Genomic DNA, 15,147 nt, shown 5'->3' with positions numbered 1-15,147 from the left:
GTAGCCTAGTGGTTAAAGCGTTCGAACGCCACGCCGAAGACCCGGGTTCGATTCCTCACATGGGTACAATGTGTGAAGCACATTTCTGGTGTCCCCCGTCCTGATATTGCTGGAATATTGCTAAAAGCAGTGTAGAAAGTCACTCACTCACTCCCAGATTATTAACGAAATACTTGTTTTTAACAGCCGTTCTGACGTCAACGTGTCAATGTCAAGTCAATTACCTGAAACACACACGTGCAAATGCCGGAGAAGTGTGCACGTGAGTGTGCTTCTGATATATATGTTTAACAAAATATATTTGCTTATGTGTTGTTTTCTCATATGTATTCGTCATAGGTTACACACATATGCATTATCCATTTCTACAAAGAAAGCCTTGTTTAATTGCTTTTAAATAATCGAGGGAGGGCTTTGGTACAATGCATTAAACCTATGATTAATACCTTGAACAACGATCTACATTGTTGGGATACGATGGCATCCAGCCCCCGAAAGTCGCATCTTACGCACACTGAACATTGCCGGGCTTATTCGTACCTGGAACCATTGATCAGGGCTTTAAGTTTGGACAGATAAGCATTTCATACAAAGATGAATACAGTCTTTGAACGGCATTTAGAAGTGGTACACGTAAAGGCAATAAGTTATGGACATCAGCTTCTATATTTTGTACAGATAGCCGTATACTCCGAAACGTCGTGTGCCTCAAAATAAAGAAGTTGACATCCACGAATTATCTCTTTTAAGGATGAATAAACATTACTGTTTGTGACTGATGGTCGATCTTAACGATCATTTTACTGCTCCAGTAATGGGAAACGTGGTGCTTACTGCAGGTTTGCTAATAATGGCTATACTTGTATCATTTGAGCTGAATCAAATCGATAGTCAAGTGAGATAACCTTCGAATTGGGGAGGAAGTGTTGAGGTAATTAAAAGTGACACTGGAATTAATTCAAAGTGTGCCCCGAACTAAATTACACAATTTCACCAAAATTACTTATGGTTGTAACCCGTGAATATCCGGATTAGAATTGGTCTTAGCAACCAACCCATGGGTGTTGTAAGAGGCGACCAACGGGATCGGGTGGTCTCGCAAGCTGACTTGGTAGTGACCCGTGAAGATCTGGATCAGAATTTATCTTCAGCAACTCCTGCGTGCCGTAAGAGGCGACTAACCGGATCAGGTGGTCAGGCTCGCTGGTTAATAAATATTATCGTATCCTAATTACGTAGATCGATCCTCATGTTGTTGATCACCGTATTGTCTGGTCCAGACACGATTATTTACAGACTGCCGTCATGTAATAGGAATATTGTTCTACACCGAATGCCTGTGTTTACCGGAAGGGTTTTAGCATATACTACTGTTCTGCAGAGCTCACAAGATGCTGCTGGATTGTCTGATGACAGCAAAAGACGATGCCTGTGATCTTTCCACTCCAAGGAACACCGTTGTCACGGACAGAAAAACAGCTCCAGCCCCTTGCACGTTCAGTAAGACTGTTACTTCTAAAGATCCCATCCACCGTATATCAAACTTGATACATAATAAGAAGAATATTGAAAGGAGTGATTTGTGTTTAATTAAGACGGCTGTTTTTCTGAGTTTCGGCAGGTACAACACAGTATAATGTCTAATGTGTCACATCCTAGGATGATTATGCGTCTCTTCGTTGTGCCAGGATTTTCTAACCGTGGGTTGAAGTCCTAGATTGGCACAGAAGGAGCGGCGGGGTAGCCTAGTGGTTAAAGCGTCCGCTCGTCACGCTGAAGACCGGGATTTGATTCTCCACATGGGTACAATGTGAATCCCATTTCTGGTGTCCCCTGCGGTGATGTTGCTGGAATATTGCGAAAAGCGGCGTAAAACTGTTCTCACTCACTCACTCACTCACTCTCACAAAAGGCTGTGTGTGTCATATCAATGTTGCAGGTTTTGCCCAAGTGGTAAACTTTTACGATAGTATCACGTTGTGCGCTCTTCCAAAAATAGGGGCCGTGGGGAGCCTAGTGGCACGCCGAAAACCCGGGTTCGATAACCCACATGGGTACAATGTGTGATGCCCATTTCTAGTGTCCCCCGCCGTTGTGTTGCTGGAATATTGCTAAAAGCGGCATAAAACTAAACTCACGCACTCACTCTTCCAAAAATAAGCTGTCACATCGTGTTGGTAATACATGTACTATGAATATCGGTTCAAAGCGGTGTTATACCAAACTCACTCACTCACCAGGGCCATCACAGAGCACAATCTCTCTCAGAATCCCGATACTGTTTTCCCTTGTTTCAGGCACAACCTGCACTTCTTGCTTGATCCCCTTCGGCGAGGCTGCATATACAGTTCCGTCGACTTATTGTGGGTGAGTATATTTTAATTTACTTCCATATGTCTCTCACTGTGACGTACCCGTGAAGGTCCGGGTTAGAATATTGATCTACAGTAACCCATGCTTGTCGTAAGAGGCGACTAACGGGATCAGGTGGTCTGGCGCGATGTTCATGATGTTGATCACTGGGTTTTCTGGAGTCATCACTAGGGCTGGGACGGGTAACCCGGATGGCCGGGGTGGCATTCAGGGCCTCAACGGAAAACCCTTTTAAAATGGTAGGTGGGGTTGGGTGTTAATGAGTTGGACCCGGTTACCCGTCTCAATACTCGGACCCGTTATGATCATGTGACTAATAGATTAAGCAATGTAATATGTTATACTTTCACGATTAAAAGGTTGTATTGGCTATGAAGATTTAGGCATAATTTACAGTGACTTCTTTTTAATATAATACATGGTTAAGATATTGAAAATCTCGGAATTGTAACCTCCGTGTTGAAGAATATGTTGCCATTTCTTGCAAATTTGATGTCAGGAATTAACATGAAGGGTGTCCGAGTAGGGTAGGATAATAGGGGGTGGGGTTCCCGGGTAGAACATTTGGACCCGACCCAGTTCTAGTCATCACTATGTGATAGTGATTGATAACCACACGCCCATGATATATTTGTCCAGTCGACTCTGCTTTTAGTAGAGATTTCTTATGGACGCTGAAAGGGTTTCTGTCGCCTTATATCAAACATTTGATAAATTCTGCTTTTTAAATTAAATATCCTTTTCAATTTATACTTTCGCTTTTCCGCAAGCTCAGTTTTGTCATACAGCTAAACTCTTAACTCAAAGTTTGTGAAGTCAGATGTAGCGAATCTGATAATCTTAGTTATCAAGAAAGAAAAGCTTAGAATCGATGTTAGACCAAAGGCACCAAGAGTGTTCTTTCGTGGTAATTTAGAGAAACGAATCTAGCTAACAGAGTTCGAGACAGTGAATGTTCGCCCTGTTTATTCGTTTGCAGGTCGCTGAAAACACTAATGGATTGTCTCGATGGAAAGGCAATCTTCACCGACACGGGCTGTGATGACGCCAAGACTATAAGTCAGCACGTAAACAGCCTTTCTTCAGATGTGTCGAGCTGTACATGTAAGGAATTTAGCATAGGATATTAAGGCTGTTGATGCATCGAACTATCGATGGATTGCACTTGTTGGGTCTCCGATAGCAATTTATCGATGGTAGAAACGAAAACTATCGATGCACCGATAGTATGTGTGACTATCAATAGTTTAGTAATTGTCTTCCGTTGATAAATGCGCAGCGCAAAAGACAGGATGTTTTGGTGCAGAGTTGCAGCTTCATTGAGTTTGTGATTTAACTGTTTACTTGATCTGGGTTTCGAGTGTCTTGTCAGATATTAAAAGAGACTGAAACTACTTCAACGTGTTTATATTCCATATGAACTATACATTCATTTGGAAAATGAATTCAAATGAGAGAAAGGAGAACAAAAATATTGCAATATTATTGCAATAGTTGGTCACAATAGACTGACGCAATAGTATGTTGCAATAGACTACCGCTATCGTAATAGTTGGTCACAATAGACTGTGGCAATAAAATGTTGCAATAGACTACCGCTATCGCAATAGTTGGTCACAATAGACTGTGGCAATAACATGTTGCAATAGACTACTATCGCAATAGTAGTTTCCCTCTCAATAGTCACCCCTATAGGATATACTTCTATACAGAAGCTGTTAAGCTCGTGTAAATGATACAGCATATGTAAATGATTCTTATGTAAATCAGAGTTTTTTGGTAAACTATAAACACACTGAACAGGAACGAATTATAAAAAGACAAACAACTTCTTGCTGGTGTAGATGCTGACATTTTTATCAAGCAAGTGATGCTTGATCACTTGCTTGGTAACGGGGTTAGGATTTATACCGAAACGTCGCATCAATTGTTATAAAGAAGATTTCTAGCTATAAGTACAGCACAACCAGAAATTATTGAGAATTTAAAAATTGTAAAAATAAAAATGCACTCATTACTCACGTATTATATGTGAATATTAGCAGAACATAACTCCAGATTCAAAGACAGATGAACAGTTAGTATTTTGTCAAGTCACCATGGGCAGCAATGTAGGCAGCAATGCAGGCTTCAATGCGGCGGGGTATACTACTGATCAAAGAAGTTAGAAAGTCGTGGTCCATGCTGTCCCAATATCGGACCACCTCTTCTTTCATTTCAGCAATATTTGTCAGATTTTTCTTATTGACACTTTCCTTCATAAGTCCCCAAACATTTTCTATTGGATTAGGTCAGGGCTATAGCTTGGCCAATCTAATAATGTCGTATTTTGGGTCCGAAACCAGGCCTGTGAATGCATTGAACGATGTTTTGGGTCGTTTTCTTGCTGGAAAATCTCAAAATTTCCATAGAACACGTGAGCAGATGGAAGTAAATGTCCCTCGAGAATATCTGTGTACCGCTCACTGTTCATATTCCCTTCAAATACACAGAGGGGCGTTGCCCCTAACACAGATATGCCACCCGACACGTTAATTTTCGGACTGCACTTGGGGCGCTGATACAAAGGTTTTTCAGTTTGTTTGGTCCAGAATTTCAGTGTATTAGGAAACATCCACAGAGAACTTCCATCTGAGAAAATCATATTATCCCAGTTAAAATGTGTATGCTGTAAGCACCAGTTCAACCTTCACTCCTTTTGTTCAGGTTTCATGAATGGTGATGGAATTCCTCGACTTTTTTGCCAACCCATTGCATGCAGCTCAGTTCTAATTGTCTCCTTACAGACAGCCACAGTTCCTCTATCAATCATATCCAGCCTTAAGTTTTCTAAACTCCTTCGTTTGTTTTTAGAAACAAGAATACCAAGCCGCCTCCTATCACCGACAGTCAATTTTCTGGGCCTACCTGCGCCTCCCTGGTGCTCAATGCCATATCCATTTACAATATTTTTCAAAACACGATAAATAGTGGACAAAGGGATGCCTGTTCTACTTGAAATCACTTTAGTTGATCTGATGTCCTTGTTATAATACTCTAAAATCAACTTCCTCTTCTCTAAATCATCCATACTGAGGACCACTGAAAATGTCGTCTGCTAGCAAGTAAACAAATGGGGATCACTCGTCACAAACTAATGAAAAATGATAAACGGAGTTGTCTCTCTTGAATGAAACCAAGCACTTGATAGCTGGTCAAGGTTGTTTATACTAGAAATCCAAATCCAACATTCCTAAAATTCTCAATAATTTCTGGTCATACTATATATTCGTTCTTGTTCATCGTACCAGCTTCTAAACGCCATTTAAAGAAGTACTAACATACTGATGAAGTATCTAACACACAGTACTGCCATAACAATGTAGTCTATCCCTCGTGTTTTACAGGTTAGAATTGATCTTCAGTAACCCATGTTTGTCGTAAGAGGCGACTAACGGAATCGGGTGGTCAGGCTCGCTGACTTGGTTGACACATGTCATCGTATCCCAGTTGAATAGATCGATTATCATGTTGTTGATCACTGGATTGTCTGGTTAAGACTTGATTTTTACTGACCCCTGCTATATAGCTGGAATATTGCTGAGTGCGGCGTAAAACTGAACTCACTCACTATAAACTATCTATTGTACGACTGTATGATGTAACGGTAGTGCTGGAGATGCTACTATTCTGACGCTTCCTTTGTTTGTGCTGCTGATGTGTAACTATTGCTGTAACGACTTTGATTCCACAGTTTCTGCAACCTGTACATGCCAGGTCGATTACATGAAATCTCCCGGAACAACACCCGCCGACAAATGCACGTGAGTTACAAGTTTTTCACTTGTTACAGAAGTCTATCGGTTGTCGTTTGAATAATTAGAAAAACTTTTCCTAGCAGCACGTTTCTGATTAGTCTGAGACATAAGTGGTATGAGATGAGTACTTAACGGGATCGGTAACTCTGCCAAGCATGAATAGAACGTAAAAACGTTGTACTCCTTATGATAAAGGAGCTGACATCCGTAAGGTTCCCAAATATGTATTACTTCTAAATTCAATGCGAAGACCAAACGGGACGGTGGTGTAGCCTAGTGGTTAAGCGTTCGCTCGTCACGCCGAAGACCTGGGTTCGATTCTCCACATGGGTACAATGTATGAAGCCCATTGCTGGTGTCCCCTACCGTGATATTGATGGAATATTGCTAAAGGCGGCGTAGAACCAAACTCAATCACTCACAGGAAGACCAAACGTTGTATCCATGTAAACCTCTCATGTATACAGCCTCATCTTTCATTTCAGAGCTCTTACCACGAAGATGCATTGTCTTGACAAAACTGCAGACACCGCTTGTGACGGTACCACACGCAGAGATGAAATCGCTTCTCTAGTTGATACAGCCATCGTTGATACGGGTCCTATACCCTTATCTGGATCATGTAGAACAGGTGAATCCACTTTGTGCTGTTTCAGGCGGTGTCTTATACTAATTTAAGTCAAATTCGAGGTCTAACATATGTCGTATTCGGGATTACAATCTCAGTAAAGTACAGATTCGAATCTCGGATGTGACTCAAGTACTAGAGTACTAGAATCTGTACACTACTGAGAAACGCGTTAAATTTGACCACTTTCTAAAATGGCATTGTGTATTCACAATTCCAGGTCGATGGCTTTTTCCACGGCTTGTTGTCAAGTATATGTTCTTTGAAATGTCATATTTAGACACTATCATCATCATCATCGTCGTCGTCGTCGTCGTCGTCGTCGTCACATCCTTCATCATCATCATCGTTGTCGTCGTCGTCATTACCATCATCTTCATTATAATTATTATCATCATTATTTACAGATGTCACGGCTACGTGCGACTGCCAAACAACCTATGCCAAGACTAACCCGACTGGAGATTGTGCGTACGTATGAATGTTCCGTGAAGGAAGTAGTCAGTTATAGAAGTACCTGTAGACAAAATGTACATGAAACTAAGGTGGTGATCATATATCAAGGCGAGTAAACGGCAAACGACAATATCCATTTGCTCCCTGGACACGGAGAAAACTGGAGAAAACCACAGGCCCTCGTATCTTTGCGGGGATTAAAGATGTTAAAAAACATGAAAAATTTGAGATGACATAATGTTTTGTTCTGTGTAGCATTTCGAGTCGGGGGTCATCTCAATTTTTTTGTTGTAATCTTTAATCTTCGCAAATGCATGAGGGCCTGTAGACAAAACCGGACATTGCTGAATAAACTGACGAAACCAAACGAGGTATGCACGGGATGTTTCGTTTGGTTGGTTCACCAGACAGTCCATTTCATTTATATCATCCAGAGCTGTGGCAAATCCAGTTTTCTCAAGCAGCCTATATGCTTACACGCTGGTCCCCGCAGGTTGTAACTGGTCCCGGGGCGGCGGGGCAGTCTAGTGGTTACAGCGTCCGCTCGCCATGCTGAAGAATCGGGTTCCATTCCCCACATGGGTACAAGGTGTGAAGCCCATTTCTGGTGTCCCCCGCCGTGATGTTGCTGGAATACTGCTAAAAGCGCCGTAAAACCATACTCTTTCTGTGGGTATATATTGTTTGAAAGCCCGTTTCTGTACCCCCTGCCGTGATATTGCTGGAATATTGCTAAAACTACTGTAACCAGATACTCACCTTCTTTGATTTATGTGTTTGTCGTTTGTCACTGTTCACAGGGCTTTGTATGCGAAGATTGAGTGTATTGCTGGGGGTAAAACTCTCGCTTGTTTGTCGAGTGTGAAGCCAGTCGCTGTCGCCACAGAAACCGTCAGTGATATAACCGCCCTCGGAGCCACGTGTACTGCCAGTAAGTACATTCATGTTTGTCATAATTGTCATTGTTACATTTCCGATCCGGAAAGACACGGGTTAGAAATGGTCTTCAGAAACCCATGATTGTTGTAAGAGGCGACTAACGGGATCGGGTGGTCAGGCTCGCTGACTTGGTCATCGTATCCCAGTTGCGTACATTGATGTTCATGCTGTTGATCACTGGATTGTCCGGTCCATACTCGATTATTTACAGACCGCCGCAATGTAGCTGGAATATTGCTATGTACGGTGTTAAGCTAAACACAAATAAACAAATAAAACCCCAATCAACGAACTGAAGACTATCTGAATGATTGTGTTTACCTGAAGAGTTCTGCTGTTGATCACTGGATTGTCTGGTCCTGGCTCGATTATTTACATACCACCACCGTATAACTGCAAAATTGCTGAGTGTGGCGTTAAACAACAACCAAAAGAAACGACAATGTTACATTTCCAAATTGGACGCATCAGTTACAAAAGTGCGGTTCATGTCACCAGAATAATAACATATATCTTTAGTGCTTTAATATGTATGTCGAAAATAGGAGATGATTGTATGATGTGTCACTCACTGACAAAGAATTTAGATCCCAATATATCGCAATACTTATCGCAATACCAGTACCTGATTCGCCATGTGTGACAATCAATTTGCCAAAACACAACCTTTTCGCGAACAAATGGTATCATCAATATTTGGGTGGTTTTCTGTTTTGTAAGAGAGGCACTTAGAAAATGTTACAGACGCTTTCCAAAGCAACTTCACAGATTGCCAACTTCTCGATATAAAATGGGCAGGGTATTTTGTATGCTTTTTACCCGGAATCATATCGCTTCATGTCGGAAAGCGCACGTAAAATCTTGTCGAAAAGCAGCGAACGTAAAATCTCCAAATCATCTTTATCATCAGCTATGTATTCTGTTTATCTGTTTTTAACTCAATATTTATAATTTACGCTAAATTATGTACATATGAAATTATTTCTGTTCATAGCGGAGACGGACACCTGTACATGCCAGAAAACATTAGCTGAGACAGACATTCTGCTTGGAAATACACAGCACTGCGCGTAAGTTCACGATTAATAGACAGCTGGGAATCTGATCTGATGTGAGCATATGTAAACAGAGAAACTTTGTGTCAGCAATGACAATAGGGCTAATACATGGCCCTGTCTGACACAACACAACCACTTTCAGTGTCCTAGAGGCAACGTTCCAATACCATGTTAGCCACCCCTCCTACACTTTCAGTCTTCTAGATACAGCGTTGTCATACAATTTTAGCCATCACTCCTACACTTTCAGTGTCCTAGAGGCAACGTTCCCATACCATTTTAGCAATCCCTCCTTCACTTTCAGTGTCCTTGAGGCAACGTTCCCATACCATTTTAGCCACCCCTCCTACACTTTCAGTGTCCTAGAGGCAACGTTCCCATACCATTTTAGCAATCCCTCCTGCACTTTCAGTGTCCTAGAGGCAACGTTCCCATACCATTTTAGCAATCCCTCCTTCACTTTCAGTGTCCTAGAGGCAACGTTCCCATACCATTTTAGCAATCCCTCCTTCACTTTCAGTGTCCTAGAGGCAATGTTCCCATACCATTTTAGCCACCCCTCCTACACTTTCAGTGTCCTAGAGGCAACGTTCCCATACCATTTTAGCAATCCCTCCTGCACTTTCAGTCTTCTAGATACAGCGTTGTCATACCATTTTAGCCACCCCTCCTACACTTTCCGTATCCTAGAGGCAACGTTCCCATACCATACCATTTTAGCAATCTCCTCCTTCACTTTACCAGTGTCCCTCCTTCACTTTCAGTGTCCTAGAGGCAATGTTCCCATACCATTTTAGCCACCCCTCCTACACTTTCCGTATCCTAGAGGCAACGTTCCCATACCATTTTAGCAATCCCTCCTGCACTTTCAGTGTCCTAGAGGCAACGTTCCCAAACCATTTTAGCAATCCCTCCTGCACTTTCAGTGTCCTAGAGGCAACGTTCCCATACCATTCTAGCAATCCCTAATGCGCTTTTTAGCGATAGCGTTGCCATGTCACGACAATTTAGCAATCCTGCGCCTACACTTTCAGTGAATACATGACACTTTTATGGATAACAACTTCTTTTTATTGTTTTCACGACGTTTCAGAGCTAATTCTTGCTCTTTCATCAGATGAATACCGAGTCAGTACAAAGAGTGAATATATATAGATGAAACATGTTTACACAATGCAAGGAGGGAGAATGTACAAATATAACAATATAATTACGAAGCCAATAAGATTGGTTTAATGCATAAAGAAAACATTGTATTGTGTACACAAATCCAAGAGTGGGAAGGGAGTGATGTACAAGAATACCAACATAATAGGAAAACAATTGGATAGGATTAATGTACAAAGATAACAATGAGCGGTTGAAGCCAAGAGATTATAGGACTACAGAGTATACACTGGGAAAGTAAATGCCTTGGTCCCGGTTAATGGCTGGTTTCTTTCTCTGGATCTCGGTACTTTCTTCAAGTTTCCGATTCTTCCAGTGGTTGATGTTTTGACTCAGTATTCGCCTGATGAAGGAGCAAGTCTTAGCTCTGAAACGTCGTGTAAAGAATAAAAAGAAGTTGTTATCCATAAAAGTGTCATGTATTCATGTTCGTCCAACTTCTAAATGCCTTTCAAAAACTGCACTTTCAGTGTTTTAGTGAAAGCGTTGCCATGCCATGACAATTTAGCAATCCTGCGCCTACACTTTCAGTGCGCTAGTGGCAGCGTTGTTGTGCCTGAAGGGGAAGACGAGCACTGGTTGTGACACCGCTACAGTAGACTCCCTTGACATACAGCTGAAGAAGGATATCGATACGATCGGTACTACAGACTGTCGTAAGTTGGTTTAAATTGTTCCACATAATTAGAAATATATCCAACACGTTTGTCACTGCGCTTAACTTGCCACATAAGACATGCAAAATCCAGTTTGGGCTGCACACATGTCTATGTTTCTCAGATGGCCATAGAGTTATGTACAAGCGTGTACAAATTATATAGGTTTGCTCACGAACGTATGCGTAATGTTTTCATGGAGACATCTACGAAATCCAGGCGATGCGTTACTGACGCAATCTGTGCTTGTCGTAAGAGGCGGCTAACGGGATCGGGTTGTCAGGCTCCCTGATTTGGTTAACATATGTCATCGTATCCTATTTGCCTAAATCGATGCTCATGCTGTTGATCACTCGGTTGTCTGGTCCAGGCTCGATTATTTACATACCGCAACTGGAATACTGCTCAGTGCGGCGTAAAACAACAAACAACTCGAGGGGATATTATCAAACTTTCAAATGCAAAGATAAAAATTTTGTGCTTAGTTTCTGAAATGTTAGTACTTCCAGTATGTATTTATTTAAATATGTTCACTTACGTTAACTGTAAAGACGCAAAGAATTCCTCATCTATCTTGCCTTGCCTTGTTTCTAATACACTATATATTCATTACAAAAATGTGCCTTTCAGCTCAGTCCGATACATGTGTCTGTGAAGTAGCGTACGCAAAGTCCATTCTGACCACTCTGCAAGATAAGTGCACGTGAGTAGAATTTGATTACTGAGTTATATTCTCAGATTAATTATTTTTATCGTTGTGCTTCATGCTTTTGTAATTTATTATTTAAGAACTAGCAGATAAACGTTTCACACAAATATTGTCCACCGATGTTTTATAGATTCAACTTTATCTTTAATTTTACGTAGTAGACCCGTAAAGATCCGGGTTAAAATTGATCATCAGTAATCGATGCTTGTAAGAGGGGACTAACGGGATCGGTTGATCAGGCTCACTGACTTGGTTGACACATGTCGTCGTATCGAAATTGCGTAGATCGACGCTCATGTTGTTGATCACGGGATTGTCTGGTCCAAACTCGATTATTTACAGACCGCCGCCATTTAACTGGAATATTGCGGCATAAAACAACACATCAAAACAGAAACTCGTTTTGCGGAGACAGGTTAATGCATGATGGTTTTCTGTTTGTCAGGGCATGGCTAGCAGAATTAGGCTGTCTAAGAACAGCAACTGCTGTGGGCTGTGACGGGTCATCCACTAAAGCGGAGATCGACACAGCAATCAAAACAAATATGGACGCTGCGACAACCGCTGGTGGTGCTACTAACGATAAATGCAGTAAGTCACGCTTATATGAGTGAGTGAGTGAAGACGCAACACTCCACCCGTATGTACCTTGTCCTGTTATGAACATGCACCATAAGTTCCATAAACAGATAAGACTTCAAGTATAAGGGCGTCACCACGGGCGGCCGGCCATGTCGTCTAAACCCGTGAAGATCCTGATTAGAATTGATCTTCAGTAACCCATGCTTCTCGTAAGAGGCGATCGGGTGGTCAGGCTCGCTGACTCGGTTGACACATGACATCGTATCACAATTGCGAAGATCGTTGCTCATGCAGTTGATCACTGGATTGTTTACAGACCGCTGCCATACAGCTGGAATATTGCTGAGTGCGGCGTATAACTTTAGTCACTCACTCTACCCCATGTCTAAAGCGCCGTGTATCTACTTAACTTGTCTAACTGACGTATGAGTCATTACGGAACAACGTTACTTCTGAAATTAAACATAATTAATGAGTAACGAATTTTTCGAATGGAACAGTAAATATATTATGATATATGTTATTTTATTATGTTTCTATATTATATACAAATGTTGTTTTCAAATTTACCCCTTCTTGTTCTAAACTTTTCTGTCTACATGAAGATACAATTTTGAACTAATAAGCAAGCCACCTTACTAAAATTATACTCTTCAAAAAAAGAAACATGACATAAAACAAATTTGAATTTTAGGAAAATATTTGACACAAACCAATCCATGCTGAATCCCAGCATGTGGGGGAATGGTTGCCGACGACAAAACGTTTGAAAAAAGAAACGTTTAGCAAAAACGTAACGTTACACTCACGTCTGTAGTGAATCGCTAAAAGGCACCCTACATGAAATACACGAGCATCATGAAATGATGAGCTGAAGCCTATGACTGTAGGCTTTCAAAAGCCACATTAATCGTACTCCAAATGCATTGCTTTAAGCCACTATAGACGACAGGAGAATGACAAGGCTGACAGAAGCTCAACGGCACAACGCCATCGGCTGTTTACAACGACGGACATCGCAGCATGATGTGGTAAGGCACTTCAGCGTGTCCAGACAGACCATCTCAAACCTATGGACGCGATACAAAAATACTGGGAGTGTTCATGACAGACCAAGGTCAGGTCGACCTGGAGTGACCACCGCCGCCCAGGATCGCTACATCCGGTTGAGGCATTTTCGTTCAAACAACACGGCCGCATCATCCACAACAATCCAAATCCCTTGACTGATCCGAATCTCCGACCAGACAGTGCGCAATTGGCTATGGAAAGCCAGATTTCTTGCCAAAAGACCAGTTCAACGTTACGTCGTTCCCTACATCAACGTGATCTTTGGAGCATGACAATGCTCGACCTCACGTTGCACATGTTTGACAGGTCTTCTCCAGCAAAACAATGTTCAGTTGTTACCTTGGCCTTCTCGATCACCGGAGTTGTCCCCCATCGAACATCTATGGGATACTCTTGATCGACGCTTGCGCCAGCGTGATCCGCCACCTCAGACACTACAAGAACTGCACACAGCACTTCAGTAGTGTAACAAAACATTGCTCAAGACAGCATTCGGCATCTCCTTTCTTTTATGGGTCATCGCTGCCGCCAAGGTGTTATCGATGCTCATGATGGTCACTCCAGATACTGACATCTTACTCTGACCACGTGTCCTTTATAGCTCTCTGTGGTTTTACCCAATACTTTCTGGATAATCATGTTTTGGAAATTTGTAAACTGATGATTTTACTGTAGCTGAGCAATGATGTCATGTTTGAATCAGTTATAAGCACTCAGTAAGTAACCTCCTGAACAGCATGCCAAGTTTCTTTTTTTGAAGAGTATACTATATTTTCAAATTATATTGAAATATGTTTAGACGAAGAATGGTCAAATAGAATAATATTAAATATAATAATATGAGTAACAAAATGAGCCATTTGGTACATGTATTAGTTGAACAAGGTCACAGAGGCAAACGCGAATTCCAGCAAAGCCAATCATTTTGTCGCTGTCGACTGTCCCAAGACACAAATCAGGTCCTAAAAAGGCGCTTGTCTCTCTGACATAAGTACATACAGCCTTAGAGAAATTGTCCCATGCCATATCTTCTAGAACAAAGAAACCCATCACGTTTATGCACGCATGATTGATAACTCCAACAAATCCTGTTCCGTCATATAAAGACGCCCCAGTTCATCCATTAACAGTATCATAACATGGAAAGTTCTTGAGTGGGCAAAGTGGGGACGCGACCAAAAGGATATGGTGATGAGATTCGGTGACGTGGTTGACTGCAGGTCCTTGAAGACGTGGACCGTTGCTCACAATATCGCTCACCGGATTATCTGGTCCATGTACAGTTCGCACTCTGAGAATATATATGTGTGTGATGGTAAACAACAAACAAATCACTCGTTTCTGTGGAAAGTGCTTGAAACCTTCATCTTTTGCCGCCAGTGACAATCGCCACAGATTTACATTCACAACAGTTTCTACAGACATTGGTATTACTTGCACATAACACCGTGAGTGAGTGAGTGAGTGACTTTAGATTTACGCCGCTTTTAACAATATTCCAGCAATATCACGACGGAGGACACCTGAAATGGGCTTCACACATTGTACCCATGTGGGCAATCGAACCTGGGTAATCGGCGTGACGAGCGAACGCTTTAACCAACAGGCTACCCCACCGCCCCATAACACTGTAAAATGGCATCTAACTAAAGTCAAGTTAAAGTGGACAGAAATAAAACAAATACTATACTAATTTTAGACATCATTTATA

General features: G+C 41.7%; 1 protein-coding gene across 3 annotated transcripts in view; it reads left to right on the top strand.

Moving 5' to 3' along the window:
• LOC124256177 (mucin-19-like) overlaps window positions 1-15,147 on the top strand; it is a 71,381-nt gene that overhangs the window by 32,881 nt on the left and 23,353 nt on the right. For all 3 annotated transcript variants that reach the window (XM_046690138.1, XM_046690139.1, XM_046690136.1), the window contains 12 exons: window positions 187-262; window positions 1,382-1,500; window positions 2,298-2,367; window positions 3,353-3,477; window positions 6,107-6,176; window positions 6,656-6,801; window positions 7,206-7,269; window positions 8,055-8,185; window positions 9,188-9,263; window positions 10,950-11,074; window positions 11,705-11,777; window positions 12,229-12,374. In XM_046690138.1, the coding sequence (XP_046546094.1) occupies window positions 187-262; window positions 1,382-1,500; window positions 2,298-2,367; window positions 3,353-3,477; window positions 6,107-6,176; window positions 6,656-6,801; window positions 7,206-7,269; window positions 8,055-8,185; window positions 9,188-9,263; window positions 10,950-11,074; window positions 11,705-11,777; window positions 12,229-12,374 (1,221 nt within the window). The remainder of the gene's footprint in view (window positions 1-186; window positions 263-1,381; window positions 1,501-2,297; window positions 2,368-3,352; window positions 3,478-6,106; window positions 6,177-6,655; window positions 6,802-7,205; window positions 7,270-8,054; window positions 8,186-9,187; window positions 9,264-10,949; window positions 11,075-11,704; window positions 11,778-12,228; window positions 12,375-15,147) is intronic.

This window comes from Haliotis rubra, unplaced genomic scaffold, assembly GCF_003918875.1.
Source record: "Haliotis rubra isolate DU_JTF1 unplaced genomic scaffold, ASM391887v1 Scf62, whole genome shotgun sequence".
NCBI lineage: Eukaryota > Metazoa > Mollusca > Gastropoda > Lepetellida > Haliotidae > Haliotis > Haliotis rubra.
Note: the sequence above shows the minus strand (reverse complement) of the source record. Positions and strands in the feature narration are given on the sequence as shown.